At 42.5% G+C, this 24,157-nt stretch overlaps 1 protein-coding gene across 3 annotated transcripts in view; it reads right to left on the bottom strand.

Annotated features, from left to right (window-relative positions):
* Positions 1-24,157, bottom strand: part of NINJ2 (ninjurin 2) — a 508,566-nt gene that overhangs the window by 40,699 nt on the left and 443,710 nt on the right. Inside the window, exon 1 of one of the 3 annotated variants that reach the window (XM_052667590.1) lies at positions 3,305-3,556. The exons of 1 other annotated variant lie outside the window; for it this stretch is intronic. In XM_052667590.1, coding sequence (XP_052523550.1) covers positions 3,305-3,457 — 153 coding nt within the window. In that variant the 5' untranslated portion in view covers positions 3,458-3,556. Of the gene's footprint in view, positions 1-3,304; positions 3,557-24,157 lie in introns of those variants that run through there. One more of the 3 variants, XM_052667587.1, reaches the window with a different exon arrangement.

Genomic DNA, 24,157 nt, shown 5'->3' with positions numbered 1-24,157 from the left:
GGAAGTTAGGGGAAGTAATAGAAAAAGTGCAGATTAATCAGCCAGAGTGTGACTATCAAAACCAAGCTACTCTTCTGGCTTGCAAACCTTTATTTCCTGAAGCAAAAGGGACCTGGTGATAGGACCCTGTGGGCTGTTTCTCTCTCAAATGTGTTTTTCTATCTCAGAACACGCTGTTGCATCTCATCATGTTACTGCTCCGCCTCCATGCTTACTTGTCAATGGCAGATTGTTAGTAGGGGAAGGTGAAACTTTTGCTCAGAAACCAAAATAGAGATGTCCGGTAAGAAAAGTGTATTATTTAAATTGATTCACATTCAAGTCTTGTCTTTTAATGAGTGAACTAATCTTTTCAATTAAAAGGTTTTAATTTAAGTTTTGTCTTAGTGTTTGGCTAACGGGTGCAAATCAGGTGAGGCTGCTCTATCTTTGTGTGCCTGTTTTTTTTCCATTCTGTGACCCTCTGTGTCATTTGAGGTTCTGTCAGTCCTCAAAACTGAAAAAGAGATTGCTTTGAAACACACCAAGCAAGAAAATGTTTGTTTGTGAAAAAATGGATTAATGGCACTTCTTGCTGATAAAAATCTGCCCTACGTCTTACCAATGGACAGTAGGCATACATCTTCTCTAGTGCAAGTTATTTCTTGCAGTCTGGTCAGCAACTTGGTTATTGCCTGCAGGGAGCTGAGGAGGGTATTTGTTTTTATCCTGCCATTGGTCATGGGAATTGAAAGTGCCTTTTTTGACTCGCAGAACTGTAAATATTGTTACTGGTCGTAACATCCTCTTGACCTCTTTTCAATGCTTCTCCAGTATTTGGCTTTCTGACCTGCTCCACGAGATGGCAAATTCCACAGGCTGATGCCACTCTGGAGAAGGTGTGTCTCCTGCCAGGGAGACTTTCAATTTTGCTGAGTGAGCTTTATTCTCATCTTTTAGGATGAGCGAAAATGTTGGGAACCAATCTGTTATCCTTAGAACCATCTAAAATGGACTTGATCACCTCTCTCAGCTCTCTCCTGTGCTGGGCTAGAGACTCATATTATTTCCGTTCTCTTGTCACCTGACAAGGCTGTTAGTCCAAACGTGTAAGAAATGCTTTCCCTGTAAGTACACAATCATGTTTCTGTGTTGCATCTCAGCCATGTTCCTGGCTGTTCCTGCCACTCTATCCCAGAGCTCCCAGCGGAGGAGTGAATCAGGAGTCACCTCCCTGCAGCACGCAGCACACGTTCCTGCAGGTTCCTCATAAACTCACAGCTAGAAACATCCAGGAAGACGCCTGCTCTGCAGTCAATGCTCAAAGCAGGGTCTCAACAAAGTCTTTTAAATTGACTCTCTACTGAAAGGCATATTTTTCCCCCCTTCCACAGATCCCTTTATCTCACGCTTCTTAAATCACAACACAATGGGACCCTCTGCCTGCCTCAGCAGTGCAGTTGTATGCAATGTACTTTCCCTCCCTTGCCAGCACTGCATATTTCCTGATGATATGCATGCACTTGTCTCTGTTTGGTACTTTCTGGTGGCTTCGTGAAATCTCTCTGTGCTGTCACAAATCAAATCTCAGATCTTTGGTGTGGCATCCTATGTAGAGAGAGATAGGAACACTTGTAGCATCAGAGAATCGCTAAAGTTGGAAAGACCACCACAGTGATCTAGTCCAGCTGTCAGCCAGTCTCCACCATGCCCACTGACCATGTCTCTCAGTGCCACATCCACCTCCAGGTTCTTGACCACCTCCAGGGACGGTGACTCCACCACCTCCCTGGGCCTCCACACTTTCCTACTTTAGAAACACATATGTATGCTCTTTTCAATGTTGTAACTCAAGGAAACTTTGTCCTTCTGGCATTATTTACTTTTCTGAGTGTTGTAAGGACTACTTTTGGCTGATGGCACTGCTAATCACTTTTGGCTCTTCTTAACCTCAAGATGAAATGGAAGAGAAAAGTCTGACTGCGGAAAACATCTGAAATCCAGATTTTTCTGTAATTTCTGACCATTTTAATCTGTGAAGTTGATTTTTTTCATCTATGGACCGTGCTAAAAATCCAGTATAGACCTGAAACTATTCACCATATGGGAAGATTTAATATACAAGGATTTAACTTTATTTTTATTTAGCATAATTTTGTATCCTCTTTGTCCTCTGTCCCCAGTTCCTGGCTCAGTGATGTCTACATTTTTCCCAAGGAAAGTTTATCCTCTCTCTTCCTGAGTGCTAAACAGAATGTATTTTTACCAACTGTCAAAGCTACCTCTACATATTACTCAGTTATGGTGTCTCTGTCTCTGAGCATAACTGTTCCAAGGTTTTATAAAGCTGCTCTGCTTTTAGGGAAGGTCCTGTAGGACCAGAGAACCTCTACTCTTCTTTCCAGTCCACTGCTCCAGCTCTGGGATGATAACCTGATTATTCCCAAGGGTGCATACCTTACGTTTTAGTCTCTTTGAGATGGACTGAAGAATTAAAAATTGAGCCACCAGGTGGACTTCCCCACTTTTAATTCTCAGAACATTAAAGACTGTAACAGACAGAAAAATCAGCGGCAAAATTTGGATCCTGCTGTCAACCTCCCCGGGGCTGGAAGCTGAGCCCCAGGCAGTGCTTCACACTCTGCCCTTCTCCAGAGTTGTCCCAAGCACGGATCTGGGCTTGAACTTCAGATGAGTGTTTGTGATCTGGGGTTTTGATTCCGTTTCATCTCTAAAGTTTCTTTTTCCAAACCCTTGGGCAGTTGCCCTTTCCTAGAACACACGCTGAGAGCAAGAAACACCCTTCTTAAAAAACACAAATACTCAGAAAGGAACGTGGAGAACTGAAAGAGTTTTATCAAGAAGTGTTGTTTCTCTGCAAACCCCACATAGGAAACCCTGGCCTCTGCACTCGCTCAGCATTTGCTGTATTTATTTCTTCTCCTCCTCTCCAGATTGGGAGCAGTTTCTGCCAAACAGAGCAAGGCTTTGTGAGATGAGGAACGGATCGGAGTTTTGCAGCTTGTAAAGTATGTGCTGCCTCCTCCTGAGAGCTGAACACTCCCTTCTGCCACTGCTGCCCCCCAGAGCAGCTCTTCTTAGCAATTCCCCTCTTCTTACCCTCTTTCAGGAAAAGACTCCTAGCTCCTGGCAGAGCAGGGGCAGAGCTAGTTTCACTTCAACGGAGAGCAGAGGCAAAAAGCAGCAAGTGAAATTGGCTGCTGGAACAGAGAAGCGAGTGATAGAAGGGGTGAATGTATCCCCTGAAGCAGGGATCTTCCCTCGCGTTTCTCCCTCCCCAGCTATTTCCCCGAGATGGACTCACTTGCAGGTTGATGCTCTCCCCTTCCGAGGCCATCCCGCTGCCCCCGGCTCCCTTCCCTGCAGACGGCACGAGGAGCGGTGCACTCTGCGTTCCCGGAGACTCTCTCCTTGCTGGACCAGGCCGCTCAGCTGCTGGAACAGACCCACTATTCATCAGCTGCGGCCGGCCGCCCGCCTTGGCATCGGCTGGGGGCTGAGAGAGGGGGTGGCAGCCAATGCTGCATTGTCCAGGCAGCGCGTGGAACAAGCGTTCTTCTTAGACTTTCCATGACAGTCGTGCTCATGACGTGTCTGTGTTACCTCTCAGAGCCCAGCTGAGCCTCATGAGCTCGCTTGGGCTGGGATGCAGGTTTGCAGCCAGTGTACCAAGCGGTTCCTGGCGTGGGCTGTTTGGCTTCAGTCGTGATCCCCAGCTCGCCCAGCTCATCAGCACGCAGCTGAGAGTGCAGATGAAAAACTAACGGGTAAAGAGCTTAGGTCCAGAAAGTTATGCCTGCTAGCTGCTGCCACAGCAAAGATATTGTTACGGCTGAGGTAAAATTTCCACTTTGCTCTGTTTATAGTCGCTTCTTCTCATTTTTCTCCCTAGCCAAAATGCTCTTCCTTATCCCTCCCCAGCACTTTTTCTAGCTTCAGTTTGATATAGCTGGTCTTGGCTGAAATCGAGTTCTGCTTTTTGCTTAAGTCAAAAACAACTACAGATGTCACTGGAATGGAAACACATGCAGCCAGAATCAAATCACAGTGTAGGAAAATAAGTTATTATTAGGTGGAATGCTTAGGCAGAAGAATCAGTGCAATTCTCTAGATTCTGGATTCTCTGCTATTTTGTACCACCTGCAGATCAGGTCGGCTTCTTCGGCTTTTTGAAGGACAATTTCCCTTGTCACAATAGCATGAAAAATGTATGGTAAGTAATATATGCTGCTTAAACAGTTTAACCAAATGCATGTCCTATTGCTCCAGCCTTATAAAAAGTGCTGACAACTCTGTCAGTAGGCGATCCTGTTGCATTGATGCTTCCCAGTAAAAGGCCTGGTTTTGCAGTGATAATACCAGAGCTTAGTACTGCAAGTTCATTTCAAAGTGCTGATGAATTTAGTCCCCCTGCATTCCTCTCAAACAGCTTTCTTTTTTTTTCTCACAGATGTGTGAGCTAAAGCAGTGAGATATATCCAGTGAGCAAGCTAATACTATGCAGGAAAGCAGGATGAGGATATCCCTCATCTGACCTTTAGGCTGTGGCCTCTACAGCAGCTTGAGCCCACCTTGGCCAGGGATGCTGCAGGGATGCAGCCTTGCCTAGCTCGCCCTTCAGCTCTGGCTCAGCCTTGGGCCGACATCAGGCAGCTGGGAGCTGACCCAGCCACAAACATAACTGGGGCAAGGAAGGGGGCAGAGCCACATAGTTCCCATGGAGAAAGGCTTCTGTTACTGCCAAATTATCTTTCTCAAGACAATGTGTCTATGTGGAGTTGATCAAGCTTACTTTCTCCAGGGAGCAGTTATTGATTTTGAGAGACCCTTCTCCTTTAAGTCTGTTGGGCCATGTGCATGGCTCACCTCCCTGGTTATTCTGACATATAGTAAGGGGTAACGCAACAGCAGCTCGTCTGCTGAAAAGATAAGGCAGAATTGTCATTTGGACCCAATCTGGGCCCCCATCCAACAGCTAGACAATCGAAACCAACATCTTTCCTTCTAAAGTAAATGACAGAGGCTAGAACAAATGGCTTCTGTACTCTTGCTTTCGTTTGTTTTGATAACACAGTCAGCTTTTAGATTTAATTTTGTCTTCTGAAAGCGAATGACACAAAAAGACTTAAGACTTCAGCTTGCTTAAAAGATACACTCTGTTTACATGAATTTAGGTGCAGCTGATTCTATAGTCACAATGAAAGCCACCTTCATGGCTCCTACTCCTACTCTTGAATGAGAGGCTATGTCTTGTTGCTAGTGAAGAGCTTGTTTAAATGGAAAACAAAAGTGAGGCACTACTCCTTGCTCCTTTTCAGCACCTGTTGGCTTTTTTTTTTCTTTACTGAAAAGAGCATCTAGTTCAAAACCCACTGGCTACCTCCTGCTGTTGACTTGCTGTCCTGGTGTTAACTATATGTTAACTAAAAACTCACTGTAAGTAAGTACACTGTTACAGGGATGGGAATATAGACATTTACATGTTTTCAATTACTTTTCTTAGCATACTCTAAAAAAATGTGGTTGACCAGTTTATAAATAATATATTGTTTATTGATAGATAATTTGCACTGGATGTGCATCCACTGTGTTTGTTGAGGCCACTCCTGGGAGTCACAAGGAGTTCATGCTGTGCAGATTTTTTGTGAACACATCTCCAGCAAATGATCCGTGAAGTCTGGCCAAAGTTTTTGAGTCCCTACACATGTGACAGGCATAAAAACAAGTCCAAAATAGCTTTTGGTGGTCAGACAGGAATGAAGTATCCATCACTTTACTTGATAGATAAACAAAAATCACCAGTGAGCTAATTTCGGACAAGGTTCATGATATAAAGGGAGCCTACAGAGGGGAGGAGAATCAACTCTTTGAAAGGGTTGATATGTGTAGGACGAGGGGAAGTGGTTTGAAGTTGAGGGAGGGGAGATTTAGGTCGGACATCAGGGGGAAATTCTTTACCCAGAGAGTGGTGAGGCACTGGAACAGGCTGCCCAGAGAGGCTGTGGATGCCCTGTCTCTGGAGGTGTTCAAGACCAGGTTGGATGGGGCCCTGGGCAGCCTGGTTTAGCATTAAACGTGGAGGTTGGTGGCCCTGCATGTGGCAGGGGGGTTGGAGCTTCATGATCCTTGAGGTCCCTTCCAACCCTGGCCATTCTGTGATTCTGTGATTCTGTGATATAAGAAAGTACTTTTTCAACTATTTTTCTTAGTACTGTATCTAAGTGCTATGCTACTTTTTTTATTTCCTCATGCTCTCCAGAGAGATATTGCAAGAGTAATAACCCTGTGTAACATCCTCAAATTACCTACAGAAATCAGTCACAGCTTGCAGTAATTCTTGTGTCCTTCACTTCTGTCAAGCTAGATTCCCAGTTCACTCTCCCAAGATAGCGTGAAGGAGTTTTTCTGCAAAGCGTGTTAGTAGTAATGGCTGTAACAACTGTCCTTGGAGTATCTGGAGCCAAACACATTAGAAAGGGAAGACTTCAAACAAAAACATTCTTCCTGGAAGTTATTTGTATATATCACTAACAGCAAAGCTCAGAACTGGAAAATGTGAGGAGAGAGAGGTAGGTTTATTTTAACTCGAGTTGTAATAGCATGCTAAGAAAGAATACCTCCATGAACACAGATAAAAGATTTTCTTGTTGCTAAATTTGATTACAAGGGATTAATTATCTTTCCAGTACTTGTTACGATGCCAGAACACACCATCATGATGGTTCAAAGATTAAAGTATATAAAATGCGACATGACTCCTAAAAGAGATTCTGACATGAGTGGCAGCACTTGCTAGTTTTAGGGTTAATGATCCCCCTTCTTAGACTCTGTGTTTATCCCACAAGACAAGTGGTCTCCAAAACTGGTCTGTTTTTGATTTGGTTAGTCTTTTTGGTGATATATACAAAAGATAAATGGGGAAAGTGCAGTGTTCCTTGTAAGGAGGGTGAGGAGCACGTGGGGCACGATGAAGAACAAGTATACGATTTCCCTTGCAAGATCAGCCCACACTAGCTGAGAGCAGAGGGAAGGCACTGCAGAACAGCCATGTTCCCTTGGGAGAAGCATTCATGGTAAAGATGCTCATTTCCACCCCTGTCATCTTCCCTCCTATATGCCAGCTAAACTGCTTGTGCAGCCACCCAAGAAACCAGACAGAAGAACTTATTCCAGCTGGAAAAAATTTACATATATTTAGCCATTTTTTCTTGGCTGGGATCAAATCTCTGACCTGGTTCTGCACATAACTGCATAAACACTTCTGCTGGCAAAAGCAAGGGTGCCCAGTGAGGAATGGAAAATGCTGCTGGGAGTGGAGAAGGGTGGGGACAAACTGGTTCAAGCAGCATTGCTGCTGGGGTGTAACCATGGCATAGCAGTGCTGGTACCATCAGTGGGGCTGGCCAATGCAGAGGGGATGTGGGAAGAAGAGTTGCAGTTCCCAGGCCTCTGCACTGGCCTGCAGAGTCTGCTGGCAGCAGAAAGCCATGCTGCTCAAAGATTGATATGAGAATTGTTCTTCTACAGCACTCTCAGATTTCTTGTGGTGCTTAGGAGAGAACCACATAACCAAGAACTCAAGAGATCCTAAAAGACAACTACACTTCTAACCAAGCAAATAACAGGCTACTTCACTTCTTAACCCTTCCCAGGCCTTGATTTTTTGTTGCAAAAGTGGCAGTATTTTGCCTTTGAGACAACCTCTCTCCAGTCTATAATTTTGGGCCTTCACTACATCAAGAAAGGAGGGTCCTCATGATCTGTTATGGGCGCACATCCTCTAGGACAGTATGAAAAGATTTGTTTAGCTTTACAGAATGAAAAACAAGAGGAATACTGATACTATCTTTTAAGACGGATAATATCGAGGAGATGGAAGCCCAGCATTAGCACAGGAACTAATTTATAAGTTGGCCAAGAAAAAATGCTAGGTTAGAAATTTTGAGAAGGCTCTCATCTGCCTAAGTGAAGATATTCTGGAAAAGCCAGCCAGGGATAGTAATAAGGACAAGCAACTAAATCAGCCTGGAGACAGAGATTGCTTAGCCTGCTGAGGGGATTACCTGGTATCATAGAGTCATAGAACCATAGACTGGCAACATGGTAGTGCAAGCCACAGCAAAAGTGAAGGCAAGCAACTATGTAGCCAAAAGGTCCTTTTTTTTCTTTTTTTTTTTTTTTTTTTTTTTGTAGTATATGAAGAAGCATTAGTCCCATTATCTTTCAACGAGTAGCAGGGTTCAAGCTCCTAGCTGGAAGGACTTGCATCACCTTTAACAGGAAAGAACCACAGAGCACAGTTGGAAAGGTGACAATTATAAGGAAGTCTCTGGAGACTGAGAATACAAAGATACAAGCATATTTCAAAAATTCTGTCAAAGGGTAACAAATGAACATGTACTTATCCAATGAATTATTAAATTTTAAGAAAGCAAGGCAATAAAGGACTTTGAATGGTCACAGATTGCTTCTCCTGCAACAGCAGCTCAGTGGTGCTTGTCCCATTAGCACAGATGTTGACCCAGCCTGCTCCAAAATCATTCCAGCTGTGGAGATTTCCAAGGCATCTCATCTGACTGCTTCAGTATCACAACCCTTACAGCCAGGAATGGCTTTGCTGAAGCCTAACTTAATAAATAAATAAATCAGCCTCCCTACAATTTTAGCTTGTTACTCTTATCCTCTTCATGTGGGAGAGAAAAGATTATTTCCTTCCCCTTTGCTGTGGTGGTTTACATTTTTGAGGACTGTTATCATGTCTTTTTTCAGCCTTCTCTATATTTAAGGAAACAAAAATTCTTTTGCCATTTCCTCACAGATTATATTTCACAGATCGCCAAGTGTTCTTGTTGCTCTCTGAACTCTCGTCAGTTGAATAATTGGAGAGCTTTGAACTGTTGGCAGACTGGATTCATATAGTACAGGTGAAAATAGTCATAGTGATGCAAGGAAGAGAAATAATAGTGGAATAATCTTCTTTGTATTTGGTCTGATGATAGGAGAATTGGGCACAGTCTGAAACTTTTGAGGGATCCAACTAAGAGTGAATTTTCTGTCTGTTCTTGAGAGAAAATCAGTAATTCCAGCTAGACAGACAGGATGCATGCTAGACAAGGAAGATTCTTACAGTACTCTTCAAATTTTTAAAATGTTGTGGTAAGCCACATTCAGAAAAGGAGAATAGATTGAAGGTGGATCGGGCTGCAGGGAGCCCAAGGTCACCTCCTGACCACCACCTGAAGGTCGTGTAGCTAAGCAGCCAATGATAAATTCCAGAAATTCTAGCAGCTCACACTTGCTTTAGCTCTCAAGGGAATAATTCGGAGTGGTGAAACCTTATTGAATTTGGGGAGAAGTTCTTGAGACCTGAACACTGTCTTCCTCAGATGAACACCTGCTACTGCATAGGTAAGTTAAGACAGTTAATTAATTAACCACACGTCTCACAGAAGAAGGCAACACTCCAGAAGCTGGGAGCCCATTGAGGCTACAGCCTAACTGATGCTTCCTTGGGAACCCAGGTGGACAAAGGGTTCCCATGTTGGTCCTTATCTCATACACAGGCTACAAGAGGTTAGAAAAGGGTTGTGTGCGCTCCAGTGTGTACCCTCTCTTTGCAGCACCTCAGCCATGGCCTACAGAAGTTACAGGTTGCTTCACACTCTTTTTTCATCTCATTAGTTCAAGACAGGCCAATCCCTGAAACTTCTTCAGCACTGGTGGGTCAGGAGGCACGCACGTGTGCCTGCACACGCACAGAGGCACACACCCCTGTTACGTGATCATTGCTAATGTTGCGTGGTCCTTCACAGTCAGAGCAAATTCTTTTTTTCTGAGTCCTCCTGTGGTTACCTAACCATCTCCATGAAACTTCTGAACCAGAAATTTGCTGCTGTCTAAACTTCCCTGTGGATATTTCTACTGACTTCAGTGCTTACAGTCTTGATCCATATCTGAGTTGGGCCTCAGCAGCATTTCTCAGCCTTGCTGTGCCTGGCAGATTTGTGAGCCATTTCCCAGCATAAATTTTGGAAAGTTCAGCTAATTAAAACTCTCGTGCACTTCTTTGCTTTTCTTTTGGAAGTCTCCTCTGAATCTAACCCTTGGGAAATGGTCAAAGTAAGGATTCTTTGCCCTTCTTGTCCCTTTCTGTATGGTACCCTTCCCCATGTTCCTCCCTGCCTGAATGGAGACTTTCCCAAATCTGAGCCTGGCAGCAGAGCTTGCCATGGGCACATTTCATGCTCTGAACAAATGTTGTGAAGCTTACAGTGTGCCGGTAACATGTCACCTGTATGCTATTTTCTCAAGGGCCTAGAATTGAAAATCAAGTTATTGCTTGTACAGAGTAATTCAGAATATCCAGATTGCTCTCATTCACTTCAGCTGGAGCTAATATAATACATTTAGCAGAAAGTGAACAAACTTCCTTCAATTAACTCCTCCTACTGCCCTGAGAGCTGACCCAAGGATGAGTGAAGGGTAGGTCTGGAAATGACATGTTAATGGCATTCCTTTCAGCTTATTCCCACCTTAACACCGCACACTGGCTATAAAAGAAATCCTCAGCCTTACTTACTGTCTCCCTTCCCCCATCTGTGTGCTCCTGACTGAGTTCCCAAATAAACCTTGAAACCCACTATCAGTTGTAAAACCTCTAATCAATGAAAGACACAGGAGCCAGTAATATGAAACCACTTTGCCTCAAGATCTCAGTGCTTCTTGCTGAACATCAATCTTTGAGGTCAGGTATTTGAGCTGCTGTTTGGCTTGATGCTCGATGAATGCAAAGTCAAACAAGGGACAAGCCTGAGTGGGTTTACAAGGCAAGCAGCATCCTGACTCCCAGCAAAACGGACACTAAAAGGGCATAATTGGGTAGGAAAGCACCTGGGGAACTGACAGCAGGGAAACACAGAGAGATTTAATATGGAGAGAGAGCTGGAGCACTGGGCTGCTTTCCTCCCAGGTATTGATGAAAACCAGGCAGCTTCAAAAGCAATGAATGCAAGTAACAATAGACATAATTTGCAAAGAAGTGTTTTAAGAGCAAAGCACGTGAAAGATAGCTAAAGATAATGCCTCCTACAAAGCCCCTCTAAGTCCACAGAATGTCCTCTTGTCTAATGTGAGCTTAAGAGTAGGCCAGAAGGAAGAGAGCCAGGGAAGGGAGAGGGAATTCTGCTGATGTTTGAAACAGGGAAGAGGGGTTAGTCAGAGAAGTAAAACTATAGCTGCAATGGGATGGAATTAGACCAGCAGCACCTGGCTATTAAACAAAAAGTGCCAAGTATTTCATGTCGTGACTCTGGGAAGAGAAAGACCCGTGTTTTTATGATGGCTCTAATTTGAAGTGACTTAGCTCTGGAAAATGCATTGCAATGAAAGAAAACAATTGATTTCTTATGGTGGAAGGTGAGATTAGGAAACTTAACACTACCATCTATGGATGTCTTCTTCCGTCCTCTTGCTTTCTTGCTGCTGGATTCCTGGGGAAAACAGAATTTTCAGTTTCACAAATAATTTCTGTGGGGACATTTATGGCTACGCTGTTCCTCCCTGATAGGATCTTACCCACAACGAATGGAGATGAAGAGGTTTTAATGTCTGCTCTCTTCAAACAGTTTTATCAACAAACAGCTGAGAACTGTTTACATTTTAAAGACAGCCTATTTAGTTAAAATGCCATGTGTTCCAAGTACTGCTGTTACCACAATGCCTCAGGTCAAGCCCAGGAACACAAAGTGCAATAATGTATATTATTCAGAGGTCCTTACAGAGAGCTGTTTAGAGACTCGTCTAACACACCCTGAAGTCAGTGGAAGGGCTTCCTTTGGATCTAAGGGCTTAAGGGCAAACTTAATGTATCAGTTCAGGAAGTAGGTGCAAAATATGTATTTATTTGCTGGCAAAATCCTTCTTGGACTGCAAATTGCATATTAAATCCTCGTGCTTAATCTGGTTGAATGAGCGTTTAGTATTGCACGGAGCAGACACAAGAACTGCTCAAACATTTTTGCTTTGGCTTTCTCATTGCCACGGCATATTTTTGATATTTGTGTGTAGCCCTTTTAGAAACCTTTTGCAGTAACACTTCCTGGTAGAATGGGAGAATTTCAGGCCTGAGAGTAAGTCCTGATGATCCCCAGTCTCTACAGTTTTTGCTCTGAATCAGACACAAGTATATCATTGGTGTGGCTCCAAAAGGCTTTGCTGGAATCCCTCTGATTTACACCCATATGAGATCAGTGTTAGGCTCCAGTGTTTTCATTTTTCATTTGTTATTCTTGGCCCTACTGTCCTTTTACCCTGTTGAATACAATGTTCCTAAAACACCAGATGTGCTTGTGAGATGAGGGAATACTGCGAAAAAAAAAATAAATAGATCATGGGGATTCACTAAACAAAGCATTGTTTTCTTTTGCTCTGCAGTCTTAATGCTGAGCTTTCACACAAGTACAACCGCTTTTATTTCTACAGGACTGTTTCTGATTACCGTTGAGAAGTGAAGTTTTAATCCTTTCTAGTGTAAGGACTTCTGTTACAGCAGCTCCTTATCAGGGTCACTGTGCAGCACTAGCTTGCATAATGACTGGTGCTTAAATATATGACATTAGCCATGGATTGTGTACTAGTTCTGGCTTTCCAGTCACTTTTCTAATATTTCACTGGTACTGCTTACTGGTTCCATACTCATGTGAGATTGTTATTTCTCTTTCACTACTGACTAAGTGACGCATAACTCCCTTAGTGAGATACCAGCTAAATAGCAATACCTGTTATCACGTAGCTTATACCTGTTAAAACTGGTGGGAGATCCAAATCTGCCCCACTACCCCTTGATGTAGGAGGAAGAGCAGGTTCAAATCTGCAGAGTGCTGACCACTCCAAACTGAAACAGCAAAGCATTGAGCAAAGTGCTGAGCTTTAGGTGAATGAGTAATGTGACCGAACGACCTGGCTGCCTGACTTGCACAGCCAAGCCCTGTGTGAACACGGGGGCCAAGGCTGCGTGATCGCCTGTAATATTTCATGCTCAAACCTGAGACCTAGGTACTACAGCCAGCTCCTCGATCATTTGTTTGAAGGTCTGAGCTCCTTTGCTGATCTTGATCTTGGAAGTTACAAGGAGTTGTTTTGTCCCATGTAGAGGTAAGTCATTCATTGTTGCCACTGAAAACCAGGCTGCAGGTAAGGGAAAACAATGATTGAGGGGAAAAAAAAACAACAAACCAACAAAAAACAACCTGAGAGCATCAGGAATGATATTCTTCTGTGTATCCCATCAGAAAGTAATTTGCAAGGCTGAGCTGTTGCTAAAGAATTGCTTGTCTTTAATTAGTCTTTGGGGATGATAAATGTTTTGAAATATTTCTAATAGAACTCACAGTCCTGCAGGCAGCAACAGTAAATTTTGTACTTTAATGTCACATTTTGCTCTCATTTATACTGCAGTATATTTAGAGATGATCATTTATGTCAGAAATCTATCTTAAGTTAATGCTGGTACAAATGATGACAGAATCTACTCCAGCTAGTATCCACTTTTTGCTGCTCCTACAAAACCACATTCAAATGAAGCAACAGGAGCAAGACCCAACCCTTTACTGCATGGGAGTGAGCAAGAGCATTGGTACTTCCAAATGACAGCATGTCCACCCTGCCTGAGCTGGGAAGCAGGGGTTTGCCAAGAGGTGGAAAAGGTGTACCCCTTGTTCCAGCCTTGCTTCACAGGCTTCTACAAACGACTTTGATCCTTCAGCAGAAAGCATAGACTGTGTGGCAGTGGCCTACAGGTGGGATTGCATCTGGATTACCATTTATTATGTCCACTTCTTCAGGCATACACTCTTATGAGGAAAATTCATGTGGGCTTAGTTCCCCTTCTACTTAAAACAAGCAAACAAACAAACAAACAAAGCCCCAAAGCTGTGAGCCAGTGTGCAGGACATTGTTTAGTAGGCAGAGTGGTTTGTGTTGTGGTGGCAGCTCTAAAACCAAGGATTTAACTAATTGAATCAGTTAAAATCCTGTATCACTTTCTGGACTTTATCAAAATGTAAATCTCTCTTATTCTGATAACATTCATGATGGGTAATTGATTCATTTGTGCCTAACGTGCCCAGCAAAGTGGTGGAGTCATCATCCCTAGTGGTGTTCAAGAACCATGTGGATATAGCACTGAGGAACATGGTTGATGGGCATGGTGGGGATGGATTGGCAAATGGACTAGATGATTTGAGAGTTTTTTTTTCCAACCAATCCAACTATTCTATTTTTTTCTTATTAATAATATTATTTGCAACTATATACCTTAGAATCCTCAAACAATACTTACTGTTTTCCATCCTGGAGGCTGCTGAATTACAGTGGTGAACAAAATGCTCTTTGTGCTTATGGTAAGTAATCAGCTGCTGAATTTCATTAGGTACTTGGTGATCTTTGGATTGAGGATACCCTATGTGTTGGTCACTCCTTGGTAGGAGTATATGTGGGCTCTGGATGATGGTAAAGTGAGAATTTAAGAGAACTGAACAACATAAGATGCAAGTTTATGATAAGCTATCCTTTCTCTCTCACTCTTGCTTTTTTTTTTTTTTGAATAAATCATTATATTACTTGTTTTTCAATATTACAAAAGAACGTGTGTCTAAAAAGGAGGATTTTCTATTGCCTAAGTAAAAGGTGTCAAAGAGATTCAAAAGCTAAAATCTCCTCTCTAACCACAGCAGAAGCTGTAAAAATCTTCCCCTTTCTATTTGTCTTACCCAGTATATTTCATCTGGGATCTGAAGGGGCTCCTCAAGGAATGAGAGACAATGTACCTGCATCCATGTTTGTAAAAGTCCGCTATGGTGATTGTTATGGGGACCTGTCACAGGTGGCCACCTGTTTGCACTCCAGGCATTCTGAGGGCTTGACAAAAACACACTAAACATAATGAAAATTTCTGTAATGTAGTCTCTAAACTTTTCATTCTGCTACCATGCTTGTTCAAATTCTTGTGCAAAGTGATGCTGTACATCCTCCATTCCAGTAACCTGACTGACCATCAGCATTCATTTACACGGTGATTGGGGTACTACTTAAGCAAAGTAAAAACACATGCAATTTGTTTTTCACTTCACCATCCCATGCTTACTTCTAAGTGAATTTCATGTCAAGTTGATGGCCCAGGCACAGGCATCCTCCTTTTATCTATAAGCACTTACTCCAGCAGCAGTACAAAAGCCCTTCTGCTCTGATCCTTAACAGTATATCTTCCTACAGAAGCAACTTCAGATAGCAGCCCTTCCAAGTCCTTGATCACTCTGCCAGCCTGTGTAACAATGGTGCAGATTTGTGATGGTGCTTTCTATGATGTGCTTCCCTAGCAGAAACTGAACTGGGAATTTCAAGTTGTCTCGCAGAGATCAGAGCTGTCTAACATTATTATTCACTGATGTTCTAAAAATAGTTGTGATTAGATTATAATAGATAGAAACCTACGGAAATGGCCCAGAATGATAACAGTTGTTTTGGAATAAGCACATTTTTTTTTCCTAATGAAATCCATCACTGTGCTAGAAAAAAAAATAATTTCCTCCAGAGGAAAATATTTTATTATTTTATATGTCTATTAACTAGCATGAAGGGTGTTGGTGATTTATTGTTATTTTTGTTGTTGTAGGTTTTGGATAGAAAAGCCTGGGTTGCAGATGCCAAGAAATATGGTAACAACAGCATTTCTCACAAACTTCACCCGTTCTGTGAAGTGTTGGCCGTGACACCTGATTATGTGACTGCCCATTGTGTAGGAGCTACAAGGTCACTGTGAACTAAACAAAGGAAAACCATGGTCTCACCCAATATACAACCCACAGCAAACATAAATTGTGTGGGGAGTGATGAGTTTGCATGATAAGGTAAACCATCTTGCTTGCCTGAAATAGGACTTCCAAAGTCCACTGTTTATAACTATCAAATCTCATCCTTACTCAGCATTTTCCCCCCCTCCTCTCTTTAGAGTATAATTGTTGTTTTGGGTGCCGCTATCCTTGCAAACTGCTTTAGAAGCTTTTCCTATCAGGTAGCATCAGCTGTGAATGAGAGCAGCCTCCTTAGAAACTGCTATTTTATCCTGGTCACCTGCAGATGTAGGCTCTGAGCCTTCAGTACCTGTTCTCCAACTTCAGACATGACAGCCAAATGTTTTCTCTCCCCGCCCAGGCTGATGGCAGCACACACACCTCAGTCAGTAAGGGTAAGAAGAAATTGGAATGGCTTTACTAGAAGCTTGAATGGAGTGATGCTGATTGAGGAAAGTCTCTGTTCTTTATCATCACAGGCCTGTCTTGTCTCCCACCAGCTTATAATAATGAACACCATAAGTGCTTGCCTGAAAGCATCTCATTTTAGCCTTTTTCCCCATAATAAACCGAAGCAAAACAACTCCAAACCAAAGCAATCCAACCCATCAAATAGAAAAAATCCCTACTGTCTTTTATCCCCAGCAAAGGTGCTGGATATCATAGGGAAAAGAACTGCCTTTGTGCTGGGACAGGTCTCTGTCCATCTCTGACTGAAGCTGCATCCATTCCTTATTTGCATCTCTCATGTGTGACCTGTACCCTCGGGCAAATTCTCAGCATCTGTGCATGTTTCATTACAGAGCTGGACCAGCTGCTCCACCAGCTTCTCAACGGACCAACAAGCAGCCCCCTGGGAGAGAGTGGTGGTGTGCCCTTCTGACAGCCCCCACCCCAAAAGGGAAGATGCCTTTTTGCCCTTCACTTGTCCTAAAGCAGCAATGAAAGGGACTTCAGGTATGCTGCTACCAGCAGCACTGGGGCCTGGCGATGTGGGCATCTGGCTGTGTGCTACATCTCATATGGGGCAGGGTGTGACACCAATTAGCTTCAGTTTGGAAGTGATGAGGAGAAAAAGGGAAATCCCATCCATATCATAGGATTTTGGTTTGCTTTCTACTTTGTTTTTTGATTTTTACCCCTGCATCTGACAGATTGAGGTGCTCCTGTCTTCCAGCACAACAGGAGATCAAGTGGCTAATAAGAAGAGCTGGAAAAAAGCTCCAGGAAAAGAATGTAAGGAAGTAAAATAGAGCACAGCTAAAAAAGTAAATTGTATTTTGCCAGAAGAACCTTAATGGAATAGGCAAAAAGAATTGAATTACTATGACCCAGTAGTAGTTGTGCTCTATAGGTGAATAATCACTGTTTTAACAGCGTGATGGCAAACCTAATTCTCTAAGGAAGCCATACAGCATGCAGACTTTGAGTTTTGAAGATGCTTTTTGTGAGTTCCCTGTCCAGAGAACTTCAAGCCTTTACTATAGAGGGTTGCACAAGCTCGAGTATCTCTTGGGCCTTGGACTGTCTGTACCAGGGTTCTGAAAACTTTGCCTGATTTCAGAGATTGGTTTTCTTTGAAATTTTTATATACTTCAACTTTTTGTACCTGTTTACTCATTTCTCAGTTGTAGTACAAATTAGGACTAATTCCATGGGGCTCAGCAGTGCTCATCATGAAGTCTGTCTCAGTGAAACAGTGTTTTTTAAATTACAAAAAAAAAAAATTGTTTTTCCAGCAGCATCGGCATTTCCTCCTCCTCCCCAAATCACCTCACCTTTTTCCAGTCATCTATTCTTTTGGCTATTATTTGAAGTACACCAGTAACAATATTGATGTAAGTTCAGTCCAGAGTGCTTAAAATAATAGAAAGCCACAGGCAAACCCTTTTGCTTCTTTTTGTACTCCGTGTGGAACTGTTAGCACAATAGCTGAGGGCTGATAATGAGCAGTCCTGTTGCGAAGGATCCTGGAACAGTTAGCTGTTTTTGCGGGCCGATCCAAAGTATAAAGAAGTTAATGGAGGGCTTTATTCTTTGGGCTCCGAGGTTATGCGAGCGTATCAGGTTTTCAAAGGATGTATAATAAGAGAATTGTTCAGGAGAGATAACAGCAATTTGTGGCTGGATGGGTATAATGTGCTATTCATTCTGAAATCTTTTAACATGCAGTAAAATAGGCAAATAGGTAAACTTGTTTGCCAAGGGATTTAATGCAAGAGAAAAGTAATATTTTTGGAAGGGCTGTATTCCTTGACTGGTGTATCCTACTTATGCATCTGACAGCCAAGTTTGGCTACTGATGGGAAGACTGTTTTCAATCAAGATAGTAGGATGTGTAGAATTACCAGAAATGACAAGTATCTCATGAATGGTGTAAAAGAGAGAAGAAAACCATGCAACACAGCAAAAAGGATGAACCTATTCTCAATTACACAATCCACAGTCCAATTGATGTCTACAACTGTTGCATGATTTAGTGCACACAAGCAATGTTTATCACAAAAGATCTAAAATATTGCTGATGACTAACGGGGAAGTTCCAAGGAGAAGTACCAGGTTGTGCTTGAAAATGTAGAATGATTGAAAATGAAAGTAATTTGATAACTGAAGATGAAGAGAAGGTCAGAAGTTGAAGACACCAATGGAAGCCAGGAGAGAAAGCATGAGCGCTGATGCTTATGTTCAGTCCAAAAGAGAGCTCCAGCTTCAGACCCAGGAGCCCGAGATAACAATCTTATGCCAAGAAGCACGGTTCCATTATTGCTCTCCCACTAATGCAAAGGATAATAGAATCAGGGTGATACAGGTCTGGAAGAGGCTGCAGTTAAGGCCTTTAATTGGTTTCCTCCTGAAAGGCAGAATGCATGGTACTTATGCTATTTCTGGTAATTGTGCTCAGGCCTGTTCTTAAAGGTCTCTACTGATGGAGGCTTTGCAGACTCACAGAAAAGGGCAGGAAGTGGTGATGCGTGATGTGGACTAAAGGGACAGAAAGGCAGGCAAGGACGGGGAACCAGGAGGAACTGGGGGAACCAGGAGGAACTGAGGGCAAGAGTGATAAAAAGAAGAAAAAGTAACAAATCTCAGCTGTAACATCAAGGGCAGATGGGGCACTGAGGGGCATGAGTAGTGGGCATTGTGCTCACGCAATGAAGGTTGGACTAGATGATCTTAGATGTCTTTTCCAACCTTAATGATTCTATGACCTACATGAAAAATCTAAAGAATGTGGGGCATAGGATAGGAAAGACAAAATTGTTTGTCAGGAATTAGCTGAGGAAGTATGGTGTTCACACAGGAGGAAGTTAGGTGAGGGAAAGTGGACTTGTATAACAGGAAATGTGGGCTACTATTGAATTCCCTGCATATTTGATTTTTTAAAACAGTATTCTTTTTATTGCTTGACCAGTGATCACATGGACATTTATGCAACTTCCAACTTGGTGTCTATGTAGATAAACAGATCGTGCATCACGAATTGTGGCCTAACAGTGGCTGTTGTAACTGCCAGAGCCATGAGTAAGGGGCTCAGGATCACCACTTAAGTGTTTCCATATCAAGATGAGAGCACAGCACAGTGAAGTATGGAAACTCATCCAGTGACTTGACGTTCTTTCGTGGATGTCTGCCAAGTAATGCTACCCCTGAGAGGTTGTTAATCACTGGGGAGAACTTTTTTTTCTCACATCACAAATTTTGCATATAGATTTTTACAAGCAATTGAAATCTACTGAAAAATAGGAGACCACTACCCCTTGAGGTAAGTAAGAGAAGGGAGGAGAAAATGGAGGCTGAGAACATCAGCTGGTGTGAATTATCTTGCTGTCTGCACTAACTGGTATGAGAACACTCACTGAGGGATGGAGATAAATTGCAGAAGGGCATCCTTGGGACTTTGTTTAGATACTTAGCACTAGTATGATTCCAATATCGTTTCAATAGTTAGGGATATCATGGGAGAATATGTGTCATTCAACAGCTCAGGTTAAGTCTGATGTCCAGCCAGACTACAGAATCAACACTTATGGCCTTTAAGTTCATGTATCAAAGAAATGTCCACAACCAGCTGGCAACCCCATTTGTGCCAGTCCATACCTGAAATGGAAATTTCCTCAGAAGAACAGTGCTACTTCAAATATACATATCCCATCTAATCAGCACAGAGGTGGCTCTGAAGAGCCAGATGGCCTTCATTAGAACAGGAGGCAGATGGAAATCAGGAAGAGATTCAAGCTCCCTAAAAAGAGCTGAAGTTACAGTGCACAGTATGTGGCCATTCATTATCACTGCTCATATTGTCTTGACACTGATTGCACACAGGGATGAAAATCCATATAAGACAGGGTAAGTTAAACAGGCTTATACTTGCTAATATGATTTTTAAACACACATCTCTCACATCTTGGCAGAAAACAACCGTGAATCTGCAGTGTAGAGAAACTCCCCTTTGGCTCTCTTAAAGTAACTGCACCTTGAATTGAACTACTATGTGTGATAGTATGGTGCCCTAAAAGTATCCTATGTTGGACAGTGATGACGGAAGCTTGATAATAATTCTTATCTTACTTCTAAGTAAAGAATAACACTATACTACATCATCAGCTTTGGACCCAACCTCAGCCTCTAATAGTTAGATGATGTGAAGATTCAAGCCTGGAATGACACTGAGGAACTGTAGGTACAAAAGGATGCTCTTCAGCATCTCTGTGCAGGGCTTCACTGTCCCACACACAAGAGACTTCCTAGAAAAGAGCTCTGCATAGACAGAATAATAATGGTTGCTTTGTGAGGAGTAGGTAATGCTGTAGAAAGCCAGCCTCTGGCTCATATGTCAGATGTTGAATACATTATTTAAGTGCAGCAGAATTATGTAATTACTCAGGAGAACATCCCTGAAGTAACGAAAAGCTTTGAGGGTGAGACAGGATCTCTAATTCAGATGAAAATATTACTTTCTGCCTCTTCTGAGAGCAGCGGTGAATTGTCACTGCAACATTGGCCAACAGACAGTTGTGCCACCACAGCTCAGGACCTCCTGGCCCTTTCTTTCCTAGAAAGTTTTAGTATAGCCAGCTGAAGTGTATAATACGTGAACTCTCATGAACCCAACCTAGAACAAAACCAGAAAAAAGTAGTAATTCTGGCCACCACAAACAAGGGTGATAACTGTTTGCCTAGCAGCCAGGGTGAACCTGCCGTCCCCACTGCTGAAACCCTGCCTGGATTCCACCCACGTGACTTCACTCGTGAGACGAGTCCTGGTTGCATGTCTTGCTCCAAGGCCAAGTTTGAGGCAAGAGATTCCTTCTCTGTCTCCAGTGTTATTTTGGTATATTTTATTTGGCCCAGAATTTGGGAAAACAAGAGGGAAGTTTTCCATAGGGAGTGGAGCGAGGAGGCAGGAAGGGCTACCATATTTCTCCAGGCGGAAACTCCTACAGCGTTAGAGTCCAGCACTGCTGCAAGTGTCAACAGATCAAATATGATACTGAAGGCCCTTTGCCAACACTTTGCTACTGCAGCAACAAACTGGGAGGAAGGCAGGATCTAATCTCCAGTACAACTGAGCTGGGTTGAGCCTGAGCTGCAGAGGGATGGAGCAGGCAGAAAGCGCTAACCATCGTCTCCTTCTCATGCGATACAACATAGGCTGGTCCAATGTCTGCAGCAGGCAGGACAGGGCTGGCCTGCAGAGGATCAGGCCATCTGCTGCATCATATTTGGTGTTAGCTACTCTGTGATAGTGTCTTAACATACGGAGTCCTCACCCCATTCACTGCCTCCCAAGGAAGCCCCTGAAAACTAAATTGCCTCCAGAGCATCACACCGAGCACTGTGCCCCTCCATGTCAGCAGGTGTGATTCAGACTGATAGCTCCTGAAGGCAACAGACTGAGCAGTAATTAGCTACTGTTAGTCATCTTCTTCCCAAGTACGAGTGGTATAACATTTGATTATTTCAACACAGTTGGATGTGGGAGGGAAGGTAGGCCTGGAAACATTCTCCTGACAGCATTCTTCTCTGCTCTTTTAAAACACATCTTGTGCCAACATTCAGTGCAGCAACATTCAAATAAAATGCTATTTCCTCTTGTAGGGCAGTGAGGAAAAAATGCTGTCACAGGTTTTGTAACAAACATTAGGTAAGCAATAACTGTATCTGTTGTGTAATGTGGGATTCAGGTACGAAAACAGTCCATTGATGGCTAAGTGAGAGGCACTGCATGTCTCAACAACCTGGAGAAGGTGAGATCAGCACAGAGGAGGGTCTGGGTTGAATGTGTTAGTGGGGCAATTTCACACTGGTAAGCATAAAGAACAAAAAGGGAGAGTTCTTAGAGAGGAAGATACTAAACTGACACTGCTGAAAAAAATGTGGATTACTTGTGTTCAGCTACGCTCTTCATGTTACCTTCTCCTAACACTGTGTTAGTGCTCAGCTATCTGCCTTCAGCAAGCTGCTGTTTTTCTGGTATACATCTCACCTACCATGCAGTGTTAAGCCTGTTTTTAATGGTGATGTTGGTTCATATTATTAAAAACGTGTCCTCTAAACAGAAAAAAGTAACGAAGCTTTTATAAAGATTTCACTACCCTTTTTCTTTTTTTTTTTTTCCTCTTCCTGCCTAAATATTTCACCCTGCTCCTGAATTCACATGACCCAGAAGTCTGAGAGCTGCCTTTCTCCTTCTTTTGTCTTGGGCAAACAAGTCCAAAATTCCTGTCTTTTGCCATATCACCTGGCATACTGAACCTCTCTCTGAAGGTCTTTGTGTTGTCTTCACCAAATCCCAGAGACAGAAGAACAACCTTGGAGGGAAGAAACTTGTTTAGGGATATGAGATGTCAACAGATCTTGAGCAACTAAAATGTCCTCAAAACCCACAGAGTACATTTCTGAGGAGTTAAAGAAGTTTTAATAAAGAAATGTCCCGTATATAATAATATTGGGCTTATTTTGAGAGGGCTTACAGAGAATCACATGAAAAATATTTGGGATTCTAGCATTCCCGTATCCGGACTAAGAGTGTCTACTGCAAAAGCACAGCCCGTATTGCTGTTTAGTTTGCCTGTGATCAGCCTTTTTACGGCATAAAATATTTCGCTCTTACCAAACAAACTTGAAAGAAAAAGGAATTCAGACACCAAGCTAAATATATGTTCTGAAATTGCTTATGCAGCATTTAGAGCACATTGTTGTAGGCTTGCATTTAAAAAAAACTCTGAACCAGCCAGCTGAGTGAGCTGAGCTGGTAACGAGCAGATCAAAAACCACACCATAGTGGTGGTTACTTCCCCTTCTTGCACAAAGACCTCAGCAACATTGATAAAATGATACGAACTGCCTAATATATTGGCATGGTGTACAGGTGCTACCAGTTTTACAGGTGCTAAAAGGGTGTATATCTTGGTTTTGAAATGGGAGGGGTGGATGACCAAGAAAGTGTCCGTATTCTGGCTGTGAAAATGACAGATGTAAATTGACGTGGGTTTTTTGTTTTTTGTTTTTTAAACGAATATTTGTAACTATGCCATATACCATCTATGATGAACTCATTACTCTTAGAGACAGAGCGATGGATTTGGTGCGCAGCAGTTTGCACTAATACTCAGTTTCATGTTCTAATGTGTCTCTCATCAGTGTTTTAACTCCATATATTTTGAGTGCTGATTTAGGATTGTAACTGAAGTAACATCAATTAATGCAGTATCAGCTCTATCTTACTGGGAGATTATTCCACATTCAAACATATTCAAACTTTTCCATCTTTCCATTCCACTATTCACCCTGGTAGTTCTAATATTACTTTCCTGTATTACATTAACCCTCTCTGGGGTTTTATGCTTTAAATATTTATAGGCTGCTATAATGCCCAAATAACCACATTTCAAGTCCTGAAGAATAATTGTACAGTAAAAATACATTTTAACTTTAAGCCTTTGAAGGAGGTAAAAAATTGCTTCATGGAGAAGAAATCTTTGCAGCACTGTAGTTGACTTCCTTTTCTTGATAGTGTTACTTTAGAATTGACTGGCAACACATGACAGATCTTGTGGGATATGTTATATACATGGCACAGTGAGAGGACACAAAAAATGCAGATTCAAGAAATAACCACTGTTTTTCTGATACGTCTGGCAACATATAGAATATCTGAATTTGGGCAAAGAAACAAAGCACTAACCAGGATTTTTTTTACAGCGAGGAGGAAAGCTCCTGCAGATGCTGAGCACAGAATTTACACCAACTGAGACATTTGTGTGATTTGTGCCTCATGCCATCTTGGGCTGCAGCCAAAAGTATAA

Source organism: Tympanuchus pallidicinctus, unplaced genomic scaffold (assembly GCF_026119805.1).
Source record: "Tympanuchus pallidicinctus isolate F22 unplaced genomic scaffold, pur_lepc_1.0 scaffold8, whole genome shotgun sequence".
Classification (NCBI taxonomy): Eukaryota; Metazoa; Chordata; class Aves; order Galliformes; family Phasianidae; genus Tympanuchus; species Tympanuchus pallidicinctus.
This window is presented reverse-complemented; position numbering and strand designations above follow the sequence as displayed.